This window comes from Lynx rufus, unplaced genomic scaffold, assembly GCF_022079265.1.
Source record: "Lynx rufus isolate CCGP_SWC_20201006 ecotype Redwood Valley unplaced genomic scaffold, mLynRuf1.p SCAF_9, whole genome shotgun sequence".
In the NCBI taxonomy this organism is placed as follows: domain Eukaryota; kingdom Metazoa; phylum Chordata; class Mammalia; order Carnivora; family Felidae; genus Lynx; species Lynx rufus.
Window position 1 is genome coordinate 100,357,472 of NW_025814897.1, and position 16,162 is coordinate 100,373,633.

Below are 16,162 nucleotides of genomic sequence, written 5' to 3' on the forward strand. Positions count from 1 at the left end.
AGCCACAATTTCTTTATCCATTCATCAGTTGATGGACATTTAGCCTCTTTCCATAATTTGGCTATTGTTGAGAGTGCTGCTATAAACATTGGGGTACAAGTGCCCCTATGCATCAATACTCCTAATTCCAGTTTTTAAAAAGTACTCCCTACCCCCAGTGTGGTACTAAAACTCATGACCCCAAGATCAAGAGTCACACGCTCTACTGACTAAGCCAGCCAGATGCCTCCCCCTCCGCTCCCCTGTATATTCACCGAATGCTATCTCATGGCAGGTGCTTCAGTTGGCACTGGAGATGGAGTGGTGAGTAAGATACAATCTGTGCCTCCAGGAAGTTCACAATTTGCTGGGGGCAGATGGTCACATAAAACAATTACATTTTAGTGTGGAAAGTGCTGTAATTTGAAAATGTCCTGCGAGAAGAGGACCACTGATTGTGAATTTGGAAGATGGATTTCCTATCTCAGAAGAATTCAAGGCAACACAGAGGATGGGAACTTAAGTTGTCTTGGGATGGGCTGGGCGTGGGATCTATCTCTAAGTCAGGTAGTATCTTCATGCTACAGTTTAGACATTGGGTCTCTTGGGTTAAAGAACTCTATCTCTCATCTATCTATCTATCTATCTATCTATCTATCTATCTATCTATCTATCATCTATCTCTCATCTAACTCTTATCTATCTATCTATCTATCTATCTATCTATCATCTGTTTATCTATCCATCCATCCATCCACCCATCTGCCCACTTATTTTTAATAACCCTTTAGACATCACATAGATACCACCTGAAGAAACCTGATGTAAACTTACGAGTCTGGACTGATAGCAGTGCTTCCTTTCATAAATGGCTTCTTGGTAAAATACCCCAGCTAGGCTGAGAGTTTGGTGCTGGCCTCTTCTCTCTTTGTCTCTGAAGGCATAAACTCTATCAGTGATTTCCTTCTGGCTCATGGTGGTCCTTCACCAGTTGAGCCTACCCCACTTGCTAGAGGAAGGAAGCTTTGTGACATGAGTGGATGTCATGTGACTCCTAATCTCAGAACCCCAGAAACTCACTGTATGAGGGGCCATATTGATACACACAGATCTCAGCCACTTTGAACAAAGTCCAGCATGGATGAGGGCAGTGTACAAATCAGTCAGTGCACAATCTTGCTGAAGCCCTGGGGTGTTGGAACGCTGGAATTAGAGAAGGTTGTGTCAGAGCATGAGTAGACGCTGTGGGCAGAGGGTGTTTATACTTCTCTTGCCCCTGGGGGGGGCATATGATAGGAGGTATCAGTGAAGAGAGGAGTTGTGTATGGGTTGAGCTGGACCTTTGGAAAGGGATGAGGTCACCAAGTGACCAAGTGTAGAAGGAGGGAAAGGAGGAGAAGCAGAAATAAGAACGCTGAGTGTCAAGAGGTATATTTTCTGGAGTCTGAAAGGTAAGTGGAGAGGTGAGAATCATATTCTGCAAACCAAGGATGGAAAGGGGACAAGAGGAAGTGGTACAAAGAAAAACTACAGGCAAAAGACAACTGAAATCATTCAAAGGCCATAGAGAGACCTTTAAAATAGAGACAGCAACACTGTCCTTACTGCCACCATCATCTGAGGGGACATTCATCTCCTAATAGGTGCCCCCTCCTCTGGTCTCCTCCCATTAGTCCAACCTCCATATACAAAGGGATTTTACTCTCCGGCTGATGAACATTCCTGAAGATTTCCCGTTGTCTGCAGGATAAACCCCTAAGTGCACAACACTCCTTCAGGAACTAGTGCTAGACTCTGTCTCCAGTTTAATTTTTTATATTCTGCCCTTTACTCCAGCCACACGTGGGTGGATTTTCATGACTTTGTACACTCTTCTTTTTTGGACTGTTCTTTCCTTCTGTACATAACTAACTAAAGTCTACTCATCTTTCAATATCCAGCCCACAGATTGGCAAGGGATTAATACGTAATCCATGCACTTAATGAGTCTTTTGTATCATTTCAGATCACCCCACACAAATTACTGCCTCCTGTGGCAACTTCATGGCTCGCATACACAATGTGACTGAATTCATTTTCCTAGGACTTTCTCCCAGCCGGGAGGCACAGGAAGTTTGTTTTGTGCTATTTCTGCTTTTGTACACAGCGGTTGTGCTGGGGAATTCCCTCATTGTGCTCACTGTCATGACCAGCAGAAGTCTTGGTTCTCCCATGTACTTCTTCCTCAGCTGCCTGTCCTTTGTGGAGATCTGCTACTCCTCTACTACAGCCCCCAAACTCATCTCAGATTTGCTGGCTGAAAGGAAAGCAATATCACTGTGGGGCTGCATGACACAGCTTTTCTTTATGCACTTCTTCGGTGGTGCTGAGATCTTCCTGCTCACTGTGATGGCCTATGACCGCTATGTGGCCATCTGTAGGCCCCTCAACTACAGGACTATCATGAACCGGCAGGTGTGTGCTGTCCTGGTGGGAGTAGCATGGGTGGGGGGCTTTGTACATTCCTTTGCCCAAATCCTCCTGCTCTTCCACTTGCCCTTCTGTGGCCCCAATGTGATTGACCACTATTTCTGTGACCTGCTTCCCCTGCTCAAACTTGCCTGCTCTGACACCTTCCTCGTCGGTCTGCTGATTGTTGCCAACGGGGGGACCTTGTCTGTGATCAGCTTTGGGATCATCTTAGCCTCCTATGTGGTCATTTTACTCCATCTGAGGACTCGAAGCTCTGAGGGGCGGAGTAAGGCCCTCTCCACCTGTGGGTCCCACATCACCGTGGTTACCTTATTCTTTGGGCCCTGCATCTTCATCTATATGAGGCCTTCCACCACCTTGTCTGTAGACAAGATGGTGGCCGTGTTCTACACCATCATCACGCCGCTCCTCAACCCTGTCATCTACTCCCTGAGAAATGCTCAAGTGAAGAAGGCCATGAAGAAACTGTGGATCAGGACAATGAAGCTAGATGAGAAATAGAGGCTGACTCTTGGTATTGATCCTTGGGTTCAGAATGATGCTGAGTCCAAACTGAAGGGGCAGAATGGGGTGAAGGAAAGGTCACAGCACTTATTATTTCTGGAGTAATTCTAATGGTCTCATCTCAAAACACTGTATTCAAATGACCTGTGAGATAGTTCCTCTTATGGATATATCTATAACTTGATTGCCCATTTTCTGCTAGATGTTTAGATTGTTTCTAATTTTTTTATTGCTATAAATAACACTGTGTTAAGTATTCTTGAATGGAAATCTTTATATTTCTGAAATTCTGTTTGACTCACTTGCTATAATGAATTTACTGTGTTAAAAGGGATAATGACCTTGATGTATAGTGTTAAATTGATTCTTAGAAAGATTGTAGGGGCATCTGGGTGGCTCAGTTGGCTGAGTGTCCAACTCTTGATTTAAGCTCAGATCATGTTCTCACAGTTCGTGAGTCCCAGCCCTGCCTGGGGCTCTATGCAGTCAGTGCAGAGTCTGCTTGGGATTCTCTCTCTCTCTCTCTCTCTCTCTCTCTCTCTCTGCCCCTATCCTGCTTGCGTGTGCTCTTTTTCACTCAAAATAAATAAACTTTAAAAGGGTTGCAATAACCTTTCTTGTGAAAGTATTCTTGACAAATTAAACACTGTCATTAAACATTTTCTTGATGGCAAACAAGATTTTACATAGTCTCAAAGTATCTCCCCATAAGATACTTATTAATTGCAAAAGACAAACATGACTCTACAGTCGAGAAAACTGGAAGACATTCCCTTAAACATTTACTCAAGTAAACATCATCAGTATTGAGACTGGAGAGGCACAGGATAACATTGCTGTGGTATTCTTGCCACAAATACACAATCTGAGTCTAACCATGACAAAATATCAGGCAAACCCCAACTGAAAAATATTCTGCAAAATTAACAGCCTGCATTCTTCAAAATATGAATAAGAGATGATGGAATTTTTCCAGATACAGACATAGGTAATTAGATGCAACCTGTGATCCTTGATTGGATTCTGTACTGGATGAAGGTCATTAGTGAGCACAAGCTGTGTTGAGGGGATGATAGAATTGTATCAGAGTTATTTCCTGATTCTGATAATTGTGTGTTTATGTCAGAGAATGTCCTTGGATTGGGGAATTATTTAGTAAGGTATCTAAAGGTAAGTGGGCATTATGTCATCAACTTTGAAACATTTCAGAAAAATTTGTTTGCCTACCTGTCAATCTAGTGAGAGAATGAATGGTAAAGAAAATGTGGCAAAATGTTAATATTTGGGGAATTTGGATTAAGGGTATACAAGACTTCTTTGTATTATTGCAACTTTTTTGTAAATCAAATTATTTTAAAATATAAAATTAAAATGCTTTGAAATTAGATAGCTTATTATGTGTGTTTACGTGTGTGTGTGTGTGTGTGTGTGTGTGTGTAGGGACTTTTAAATGATTTTTTTTCATAAGTTTATTATTTATTTTGAGAGAGAGAGAAAAAGAGAGAGTGCACAGGGGAAAGGCAGAGAGAGAGGGAGAGAGAGAATCTCAAGGACACTCCATACTGTCAGCACAGAGCTCCCTTGGGGCTTGATCTCATGGAAACATGATTCTGACCTGAGCTGAAATCAAAAGTTGAACGCTTAACCACTTAACCGCTTAACCAGCTGAGCCACCCGGACACCCTTCCCTTAGCACTTTGAATATACCATTCCACTCTTCCCGGGCCTGGAAGGCTTCTGCTGAGAGAGTCAGTGATGGTCTTGGAGGTCTCTTGTGTGAGAGAATTTTTTTTTCTCTTGCTGCTTTTAAAATTCTATCTTTGCTTTTAAACAGTTGCATTATAATGGTCTTGGGGAAGATCATTTTGCATTGAAAGTTTGGGGTGATCTATTAGTTTCATGAAGTTGGATGTCCAAACATCTCCCCGGATTTGGGAAGTATGCAGCCATTATTTCTTTAAATAAGATTTGTGCCCTCTTGTCTCCTTCTTGGACTGCAGTCATTCTAGACTGTTTCTTTTAATGATATCCCACTGCTCATACAGGCTTTCTACACCCTTTTATTTATTTATTTGTTTGTTTATTTATTTATTTATTTATTTATTTATTTATTCTGTGTTCTCCTTTGGATAAATTCAGAAGTCCTTTTACTCATAGATTTCTTTCTTCTGATCAATCGATTCTGATGCCAGTGTTCTCTTGCATTTTTAACTCTTCACTTGGTTAGCTTGCCTGTGCTAATCATTTTACAATGCGTATTATATATCAGAACAGCATGTTGTACACCTTGAATACATACAATTTTTACTTGTCAACCCTACTTCAGTAAAGCTGGAAAAATTAAACCAAATATTAGTTATCTGTATTACTATTCTAAGCAAATGATGTGTGCGTGTGTGTGTGCATGTGCATCCCTGTGTGGTTGTGAGGCAAGGAGGTGTGATGTAAGGTAGGAAAGAAGTGCTCTCTCTGTACACCCTTTAGGCCAGCAGAAATGCACGCACAGGCCGCTATTTATGTTTCTCCATTCTGTTCCACCAGCCTCTGGGACTCCCAGAAGTTCTTCACAGGTTCTGACTGTAAGCCAGATGTGAATGATATTGAGAGTTTTCAACATTATTTTCTTCTCCAGAGGTTTTTTGGTTTTTCGTTTTGTTTTGTTTTGTTTTTTAGTGAGAGGTTGAGAAAGGCTGAGCCCATGACAGTAGCCAATGCCATTTAGTATGCAACTAATAAATTAGGAAGTTACTGATGTATATGCAAAAGGATTTAACATAGGTTTCTTTTTTTACAAAAAATTTTAAATGTTTATTTATTTTGGAGACAGAGCATGAACGGGGGAGGGGCAGAGAGAGATGGAGACACAGAATCCGAAGCAGGCTCCAGGCTGTGAGCTGTCAGCACAGAGCCCGACGTGGGGCTCGAACTCACAAACCGTGAGATCGTGACCTGAGCCCAAGTCGGTTGCTCAACCGACTGAGCCACCCAGATGCCCCTTTAACATAGGTTTCTTAAAACAGTGATAATTCGTGGAGCTTTAAAAAAAGGAGCTTGAGTTTTTGTGGTGTTTCAGGTGGATTATGGTTAGGAGGAAGAAACTGTATGTGTACCGCTGATTCATAATTTGTCCCAAGACAGAATTTGTTGGAGCAGCCTTACTACCCAGAGCAGAAACAGATGGGGCACATTTCCTACTTTGGTTTCCCACTACCTGTTCGTTTCTTAATGGGGCACCAGTGGCTGGTGACATATTCTGTTTGGGCAGGAAATGTTACATGTAGACATTTGACCCAGATGGACAGTTTATTAGTTGTGTAATTTTGAACCATTCTCCTGGTCTTTCTGAGCCTCAGTTACCTAATCTGTTGAATGGCAATAGTAGCTACTATAGTAGAGTGTTTCTTTGACTATCTGAGGTGTTAGAAAGAAAGAAAGGTTGAAAGACACAATACTGCCCAACACAAGTGTGATGTGTTGTTCCTAGGAGACTAGCCTTAGCAGTTAGGGAGCTCTAGTCTTCCTGAAGCCCTTGAACATGAAAATCATATGCTGACAATTTGTGGTAAAACACTTAGGGCTTTAAGATTGAGCAGTTGGAAGACTCTTGTGCTAGGAGTCAGGAAGGAGCTGGGTTAGCCAGGCTACCAGTGCATGGGGCAACTGCACAATAATTTTTCCTCTTTGGCTGTCTTCCCACCTTTAAGGGAATAATGTGGACAAGGTGATCTGCCAGGCCCTTCCATGTCTAGCATTCTCTGATCAGGTGACATGTTGGAGTATGTGTGGGAAGTGGTCCAGGTCCACTGGGTTAAAGTCTCCCTGGCATCATTGGTCCCATGAGGGGTGAGGTCAGAACAGGCCACCCAAGAGCCTCTTGAGAAAGTCTGTGGTGGGGTCAGAGGGCTATTGTTGATATTGAGTTCTTCTCTGCCACTTGCTTGAGGATGCACTTGCCACTTGCTAGAGGGAAACCTCTAGGGGGCAGGACAAGAGGGGGTTAATCAGGTGGGGCAAGTAGACGTACCAACCTTATAATTGGATTAATTAGAGCTATGTTCCCTAACCTCTGAAGGAAGCAATTGGGACGTTGACTTTTGCTCTTCTCAGAAACTCCCCAGACAGGAGATGCTACAAAGTTCAGGGAATTCAATTCTCTGATGGAAGTCTACATCTCCTACACCTTAAATGCTCCCAGCACACATTTTCCCCAAACCTCATTCTAGTGGGTTTTAGGGTGGACTGGCCCTGTTCCATCCCCCTGTAGCTGTTTTAGTGAGAAAGTTATCAAGTGCTGGAGGTGGTGGCGTTGATGGCACCTGGTGAGTCCATAGGGGAAGATCAGAATTTAGTGGTGCCTCTATGTGTGGAACAGATTCAGAATCAGCTCATTCACTGAACCCTTACCACAGATGGGCAGACCCTCAGGCAGGGTCTTTCACACACACATCGGCACCATGCTGGCGTTACTCTGGCGTCCACACACTTTCACGTATGGGGAGGCTTTCTTAGATTTGCTCACTCAGCTGGTGGGCAGACCTTGGACATCACCCTGTTAAAGTCTTTCCTGCCTGCTTAAATGACAGGGTGAGAACATAACTCTCTAGCATGGCTGAGAGCAGGTGTTATAGTGATTCTCACCAGAGCTGCTGGTAACATGGCCAACGTGGAATGGTTCGCCAAGCTAGTTTTTAATTCACTACTGACTCATGCATTTTTGAGAAATTCTTTTGAAAAATTCGAGGGCCTGGCTAAGTAAGACATTCTCACATCTGGTCTTCTCTTGTAGAAATGAAGGCATTAGCCCATTTGAGCCTGGATGGAGATTAGGCTATACAGAAGCCTACCTTTTCCTGAGGACCATCTTGAGCCAAGATTTCCAAGTTTTAGATCAACGAGTGCTAATATACACCTTTTGTTTCTCTGATCAGTTTATCTATAGAGGTTGTTAGTGAGGAAAATCTGTTTTCCTTGGGTGTCTTATGGATATGAATGTCTTCTGACTACAAAAGATTGAGAAGATAAAATTAAGAATCAAAACAACAAACAGTATTTAAGGTGGGTTCATTCATTTAATCTCTGTGAGGCAGGCTTTGGAATTACTTTCAAAAAGAGACCTTATTTTTTATACTAGATATTGCTACATATCCTGTAGCCTCTGTGCTGTTATAGGACACCCACAGTGATCCCTTGGTTTTGAAATAGATGTAGTAGCAGATTGAGGATTCAGGGATCAAATAAAAACTCATATTAACATCTGAGTTCCAAGCCCTGAACAAGGTGCAATATAGGTCATAAACCTATGGGTAATCTAATCCTTGGTGACAAAGTGCCGGAGCCAAGATCTCAAGTCACCAAGGCATGTCTGGCATGAGCTTCTTTCCCTGGCAGCCCAGTTTGGCCGACTCTGGAAACATCCTCTCCCCGCCTGGGCTTCTGAGCTCTGCTCAGGCTGTCTGCGCAGAAATTACATCCCAGGGAGATGGAGAACTGAGTCGGACCACGTTATTGTTCATTTTCTTGCCGCTGTATCGTTTTAGATCTTGCTCCTCAGGTTTGCTCTGCTTGTGTTATGAACAGGAATCTCCTCTCTCTGCGTGACCCCCACTCCCATTCTGGAAGCCGGCCATGGGTGGGCAGCAGGGGAGGAGCTGGTGGGTGAGAGGAGAGTGATGCAGGTGTTGGGAGGAAGCCCTGGAGCCTGGTCTAGTCCAAGCTCCGCCCAAAGGGCCGTGTGATTCCTCTTCTGTGGAAGGAGGATTCCACGAGCTTCCTTCCGAATCAAACAGCTGATGGTGGCTCAGTGAGGGAGCTAGCAGGAGAGGCCCGACTTGACGCCTCTGGTGAGGGCTATTGTTGGAGGAAAAGTGGGAGAAAAGCATGCTGGAAAAGGCTGGTCAGAGCAATATTATTTGTCAGAATCCACAGAAGGAGGAGTTCCATGGCAGAAAGGTATAATGAGAACTCATGAAGTAAGACAGATTTATTGTGGTTTATTGTGAAGATTTGAAAAATGTTCACTGAAGTTGCTTATTGGGGCCACTGTGTTCAGGCTTCTAAGTGCGTCACTACTTAGGATTTCTGAACCACAAAACCTGGAAATGTGCAGTTACTTGCTGTTTGAGAAGAACACATTTACCTTTTGGAGTCTCTTCCTTGGCCCTGCCAGTTAAAGAGTCAGAATTAAAGTCACCCCACAGGTGACACGTCACTGCACTGTCAACGGTTTACTGGTCTGATGACCTCTTTGTGAAATTGTCTCTCAGATGTTTTCCATTTCTGCTCAGAGTTTTGAAAATGTTAATTTCCTTCTCTCTCTTCCATGGTAAAGACTTAGCATTTTTTAACTTTTTAGAGAATAATGTGATGGTTATCTTGCTTTGTTACCTTCAACAACTTTGGAAAGAAAAACACAACTACTTTTTTTGAAAATCTGAAATCTAACGTGGTCTCTGCCAATCCTCTGAGAGGAACTCTCTGATAGGCGAACTTGGGAACGGTTGTAGAATCAGAGAACAATTACCTTCAGATCTAATTCAGAGATTATTTGGCTCGTAATAGAGCCATTTTTACCATTGGGGTGAAGCACGCCCATCTATGGTTCTTGCTCTCTGTGTAAACATCTGAGTGTGAGTATGGGCACACGGCAGGTGGATCAGGTGGATACAGAGGAGCCTGTGGGGAAGAGAGGGAAGGGCACAACAGTGAGGGGATGGTCTATGCCTATTTCATTGGTCAGGAAGCAGGCTCAGAGAGGTTGAGTCGCTTGTCCAAGGCCACACAGCTCATATTTGAACTGAGGTCCGTACTTTGCAAAATGTAGCTGCTTCCACTCTCTTACTCCTGAAGAGTGACTTATGTTGATCGCCTACCAAGGTTGTCATATCTATCTTGCATTACCCTATAACACGGAATGGATTTTCTACAGTAAGTGTCAGAGTTTCTCAGTTATTGCATATCTCGTGAAACTAACCGGGCTCCCCAGTGGGCATAACTCAGAAGCTAAGTTACAGGGGCGGGGAACAAAGTTGCCGAGCTTCAACCATTGCCCTTGGAGGTGGGTATGGAGAAGGGGAAATGTGAGAGTCACCTGAGTTTGTTTAATTAATTAATTAGTAGTGGTAAAACATAAAATAAAAATTTACCACCTAAGCCACTTTTTAAGAATACAGTTCCATGGTCTTAAAGCACATTCACATTGTTGTGCCTCCATTGGTCCAACCTGAAGCTCTGTACCCATTAACTCCACATCCCCTCCCCCTCCCCCTGGCGACCACCCTTCTACCTTCTGTGTCTATGAACTTACTACCCTAGGGACCTCGTATAAGTGGACTCACACAGCATTTCTCTTTTTTTGTGGGAAAAGAAAAAGAAGAAGCGTTATGCCTTTTTTGTGTCAGGTTTCGTATGCCACTTAGCACATTCAGTCCTGTTTCATTACGTAGGCCACTGTTTTGTAGGCTCGTTGTACGATGCGTAAATCAGAACCCGGCCTGCTGCAAGTCTGCACAAGCAAAGGTGGGTGTCAGGGCCTGCCTTGTGAAGCGGGGGCGGGCCCTTCCTGTGTCCCCATTGTCCGCTGCACTGACGAGGTGACAAGCATACTCAGTTATATTCTGACACTCTTACGCTATCCTCATTTGCTTTTGAACTTGAGAGCTCATTCAACCCTCAAAACAGCACCGTGGAAAGATAGTATTATTTCTGGTTTTCAGACGAACATTACAGGCTCAGAGGGCTTTTTGTATGTGTTTAATGTCAGCTAGTAAGCAGCTGTGTTAGGATTGTACTCCTCTGACTCCAAGCTCTGTGTTCCTGTCACCTGGTCACAATGCCACAGCTGCTGTCCCACACACGGAGGGCTGGCCTGGAGGGCTTGTTTCTCCCTGCGGGAATGACTGCTTCAGAGGCCATGACCATGGATCGTCTGTGTCTGATCCCCCTCTGTCAGTCTTCAGAGCTCTCTGCAGTGTGTCGGGCTCTTTCTAACATGCCTTCGCTTGGAGAGACAGTCCTGGTACCCACCTCAGCATCCTTCCCTGTGTGGACTCGCTGTGCTCTGAGACCCTGAGTTAGCAAGCTGGGATGATAGGCTGTTAGGAAGCGGGATTTAAGAGACTTTTGAATTGTTTCTTAGCCAGTGGCCCCAGGACTATTGAGGCAGTCTGCACGTGACACCTTGCAGACACCTCCCGTCTTCATCTCTCCCTTTATGGATGGTGGTTGAAGTTGGTGACTGTCCTTCCCCCTTTCGACTTCTTAAAAATGCCTCTTGGGGAGCCTGGTTAGTTCCACAGGTTGTGGTATCATGGAGGTTGAGAAGGTCTACTGCTCCCTGCAAAAAATTGGTTCCACATGAGGGTGTTAAGACTCGAGACAAATCTGAAATGTAAATCCTACAACCAGTATAAAGCCCACTTCAGGAGCATGAGATGTAGTGGAAGCTTAGTCTTGAAGGAATCAGATCTCAGGTCAGATATGAGCTGTGAGGCCTTCAAGTAGTGACTGAATCTCTGAGGCTCAGTGTTCTTAGGTATAAAATATCTTCTCATTTTTGTTGTGAGGATTCACTGATTAACGTATGTGCCTGCTTTAGAGAAAAACACTTCCAGAAGTGTTATTACAAAGTCCTATTTGGGGGCCGGTAGCAAACATTTGATGATGTTTTGTCCACTTGTCTTAAGGAGAACATGTTTCGGAGAAGCCCAAAGAGGAGAATGACAATTGTCCTCAAGGTCTGAGGAGGATGTTTCTAATCGTTGAAGGAGAGTTCTTTGATTTCTTGATTCCAGTCTGCTAGGCTTTAAAACATGGCAACTACGAACAATGTGACTGAACTCATTCTCTTGGGGTTTTCCCCCAATCAGGATGTGCAGAAGACCATTTCTGTGATGTTTCTCCTCATGTACACGGCCATTGTGCTGGGTAACGGCCTCATTGTGGTGACAATCATGGGCAACAAAGGGCTCACCTCCCCTATGTATTTCTTCCTCGGCTACTTGTCCTTTGTGGAGATCTGTTACTGCTCTGTCACAGCCCCCAAGCTCATCCTTGACTCTTTTATTGAAAGGAAAATCATTTCCCTCAAAGGCTGCATCACACAGATCTTTTTCCTCCATTTCTTTGGTGGCACTGAGATCTTTCTCCTGACAGTGATGGCCTATGACCGCTATGTGGCCATCTGCAAGCCCCTGCACTACACTGTCATCATGAACCGGCGTGCTTGTGGCCTCCTGGTGGGGGCAGCATGGGGTGGGGGTTTGCTGCATTCTGTCGGGCAAACATTCCTTATTTCCCAGCTGCCCTTCTGTGGCCCCAAGGTCCTTGACCACTACTTCTGTGATGTCCACCCTGTGCTGAAGCTGGCCTGCTCAGACACCTTCCTCATTGGTGTGCTAATCATCGCCAATGGTGGCTCCATTTCAGTGATCAGCTTCACGGTACTGCTTGCTTCCTACGTGGTCATCCTGCACGCCCTGAGCACCCAGACCTCAGAAGGTCGGCGCAAAGCTCTGTCCACCTGTGCCTCTCATGTTGCAGTTGTGGGCCTGTTCTTCATACCCTGCTCCTTTGTCTACATGAGGCCCTGTGTCACCCTCCCTGCAGACAAGATAGTCGCTGTGTTTTACACAGTGGTCACACCTCTCTTAAACCCCATCATTTACTCCTTCAGGAATGCTGAAGTGAAAAACGCCATGAGGAGACTGATAGGGAGGAAAGTGATCTGGGAAGAGAAATAGATGACTTAGTTAGGGAAAATAAAGGGGAGCAAGGGATGGGAAGTCGGGGCAGATCTCACTTTGCCTCTACCTTTAATTGATGGGCTAACCTTGGGCCTATCACCTTTTTCTTTAAATTTCAATTTCCTCATCTTTATGGGATTGGACAGGATTGAAGGAGGCTCTAGAATGAGGTCTAGTAGGGGTCTTCTAATGCTGCACTTCCACATTTCACAGTGACCTTGAGGCAGCTTGGCTGGTTTTGAGAGAATGAACGCTTCCAGAAAACCGGGGTGTTTCTGGGAATAATGAGGGGGTTGATGGAAGAGGAGGAAGGCTTCCTTGGGGATTAGTGGCCATGTGGCTTTTGTGTTGGAGGAGTCTGAACCTTTGGATTTGGGGAGGAGGAAGGTAGGCAGAGAAATAGAAGTCACTCAAGTGCTTAGAAATTCTGTTAACTCAATAAACTAAAATTTGCCCAGTGGGCTCTGGTCAGGCCAGCTGACCTAGAAGGGTCTAGTCCACAGAGCAGAAGGCATTTTGACTCTTGCCAGCAGACTCATATGAACTCACATTAGCATTAGACTCATGTTTTCAAGGAATCAAGTGGAACCACAGGAGATTTTAAGTGACTTGAAAGCCCTAGACAGTGATACCTAATTGTAGGCACAAGCTTTATTTTTCACATATCAGTAACATTTTAGTGTCTAACATTCTTTTCTGTTTACACCTGTCTGTCCTTTTTTTTCTTGTTTTCCCCCTTATACCTTGGCTGTTTGGGCTATTCATTTTCTCTGTCTTCAGCCTCTTGACTTCTTGCACTTCTCGGCCATTCCCACCAAGCACCCTGATAACCTGCTCTCCTGTACCGCCATATTACCTTGTCATTCTCCATCCATGAGCCCCCACTCCTTCCCAGGCTCCATTCTGGGGCTGCCTGTGGATTAATGGTTTAAATGTCCTTGAGTCTTCACTGTTTGTCCTATGATATTTTAATCCTCTTGTTTTTGAGTCAGACCATATGCCCGCAAACTGTAACCCCAACAGTGACCCTCATTCACAGTAGATGATTCTCCCCCACCTGAGTGCTTTCAGATTATCCACTTGGAAGTAATTCTCTTATTTTATCTTATTTTCCCTCAAAAGTTTTCAGTGACTCCTCATTGTCTTCTGAGCCAACCACGAACTCCTTCTTGACACGCAGCACCTTCAAGGCATGGCCCTCTCTTAATGTTCTTTACTTATTTTCAGTGACACTTTGGTAGAGTTCACTGATTCCTGAACACTCATTGCCTTGTGCCTTCCACCTAAAATAGTTTTCATTTCTCTACCTGTTAACATCCCACCTACCTTCCAATACCCATCTAAAATGCTGCTTCCTTTAGGAAGCTTCCATGATGATCCTATTCAGATATGGCCTTTGCCTTTTTTTTTTTTTTGAGTCCCCACAGCCCTCAGCTAGATAGAGTCCTTTAAAGCCTTTACTACTTGTATTTCAGTGCTTAATCCCCCTCACCCGACTGTCACTCTCTTGAGACTATGACCTGAATTGTACTTACCTTTGAATCTTTTGTAAGTGACATGTAGCAAAACTCAACAAACATTTGGTCAATTAAATTTCTGTAAGTCATTAGTGCTTCAGATGTAAAAATGGTTGTTATAGTTCTCTTTCCAATTATTGAAGTGAGATAGCAATGTTATATCACCGAAGACAACTAATGACTCTTGATATCATTTCTGAGAATAATATTTATAAATAAACAAGGAAGATGTACGTATGTGTATATTTTACTATTAACCAAGAGATGTCATATATTTTATCTCATTTAATCTTAAAACACTCTGGTGAGGTGTGTATGACTCTCCTGTATTACAGATGGAGAGACTGAATCTTGGGGAGATCAATATTTTGATCAAGGCCACACAGCCTGAGTTCAAACCCTGGTCTGCCTGATTTCTGAGCCTTTGCTCTCTGTGTGCATTCCTCTGCCTCTCTTTAAAGACCACCAGAACAAAACTACATTCCAAGTCTCTGAATTCCAAATCTGAGGGCTGAAAACCTCCTTATTGTCAAGTATTTCCCCCTGGAATCCCTTCAGAGTAAATAAAAAGTGTTTTTAAAAACTATGCAGCATGAATTGCCTTGTGAGTGTTCACAGGTATTTCTGGGTCCACAGAAAACCAGAGCCTGAGATGCCAGATCTGGAAGCAGGAAGATATGATGCTTCAGTCAGTTAACGCTCCTCTTCTCTCTCATCAGGCCAAACTTAGGCATTGAGCTGCAAGAGTTACCTAATGCGTAGGGTCCAAACTCAGTATGTTGGCCAAAGAGAGATTTTTTTTTTCTAGTGACGTAATGCTAAAAATGGCATCATTCTTGAGAACACCATACAGATTGGAGAATGAGAAATAGGAATCAAAAAAAACTATAGGAATTGAGAACTCACAAATAAGTGTCCTAAAATTAAATCTCAGGAGAATGCTGCCCCATAGGTGACACAATGTTCACCTTGCAGTAGAAGAAACTGGAGGTCAAAGAGGGCTTTGGAAGACCAAAGCCCTTGATGTTTTGTCTACGTGAGTTGTCAACTATATTTCAGAGTCCAGAATTCTTCAGAGGTGAGTTCGGGATCTTCCTGTGCTGCTGTCTTGAACCGCCTCTCTGATTTTTAAATATTAAAACAACCTTGTTTTCCTAAGATAAACAAACCCCACTTGGTCATGATCTGTTATCCCTTGCATACATTCCTGCATTTGATTTAAATATGCTTTACTGAGGATTTTTTGCCTCTATGTTCACGAGTGATGTTTGTGATTTTCTTTTTTTAATTTTTTTTTTGGCCTGGTTTTGGTGGTAGAGTTATGCTGGTCTCATAAATAACTTGGGAAGTTTTCTAATTTTGAAAACATTTCTGTAGATTTGTGTAAATTTCACAAATTTGTGAAAAAATTTGTGTAAATTTGTAAACATTTGTGTAAAACATTGTGTAAATTTGTGAAAACATTGTGTAAATTTTAAGTCATTTTAAGTGACTTAAAACACTTTTTTTAAAAGTGTTTGATGCAACTAATGAATTCATCTTGGCTTGGAACTTTTTTGGTGTGTGTAATGTATGTAAAGTGTGAATTCAATTTATTTAACAGATATAGGGCTATTCAGATTTTCTGTTGATTTGGGGTCAGTTATATAAATTTTATATATATATATATATATATATATAAGGAATTTATATATATATATAAGGAATTTATACATTTAACCTAAGTTATATATATATATATATATATATATATATATATACATATGGAATTTATATATATATATATATAAGGAATTTATATATATATATATATAAGGAATTTATATATATATATATATAAGGAATTTATATATATATATATAAGGAATTTATATATATATATATAAGGAATTTATATATATATATATATAAGGAATTTATATATATATATATATAAGGAATTTTTATATA

General features: G+C 42.7%; 2 protein-coding genes across 2 annotated transcripts; both read left to right on the forward strand.

Annotated features, from left to right (window-relative positions):
- Nucleotides 1–2,022: 2,022 nt before the first annotated feature.
- On the forward strand, nt 2,023–2,952 carry LOC124505506 (olfactory receptor 4X2-like). Its single transcript, XM_047071473.1, has one exon. It carries the CDS (start codon nt 2,023–2,025, stop codon nt 2,950–2,952), a length of 930 nt encoding a protein of 309 aa, XP_046927429.1.
- An 8,807-nt stretch (nt 2,953–11,759) lies between these two features.
- LOC124505761 (olfactory receptor 4X1) lies at nt 11,760–12,692 on the forward strand. Its single transcript, XM_047071795.1, has one exon. The coding sequence runs from the start codon at nt 11,763–11,765 to the stop codon at nt 12,690–12,692; it is 930 nt and encodes a 309-aa protein (XP_046927751.1). The 5' UTR covers nt 11,760–11,762.
- The last annotated feature ends 3,470 nt before the right edge of the window (nt 12,693–16,162 follow it).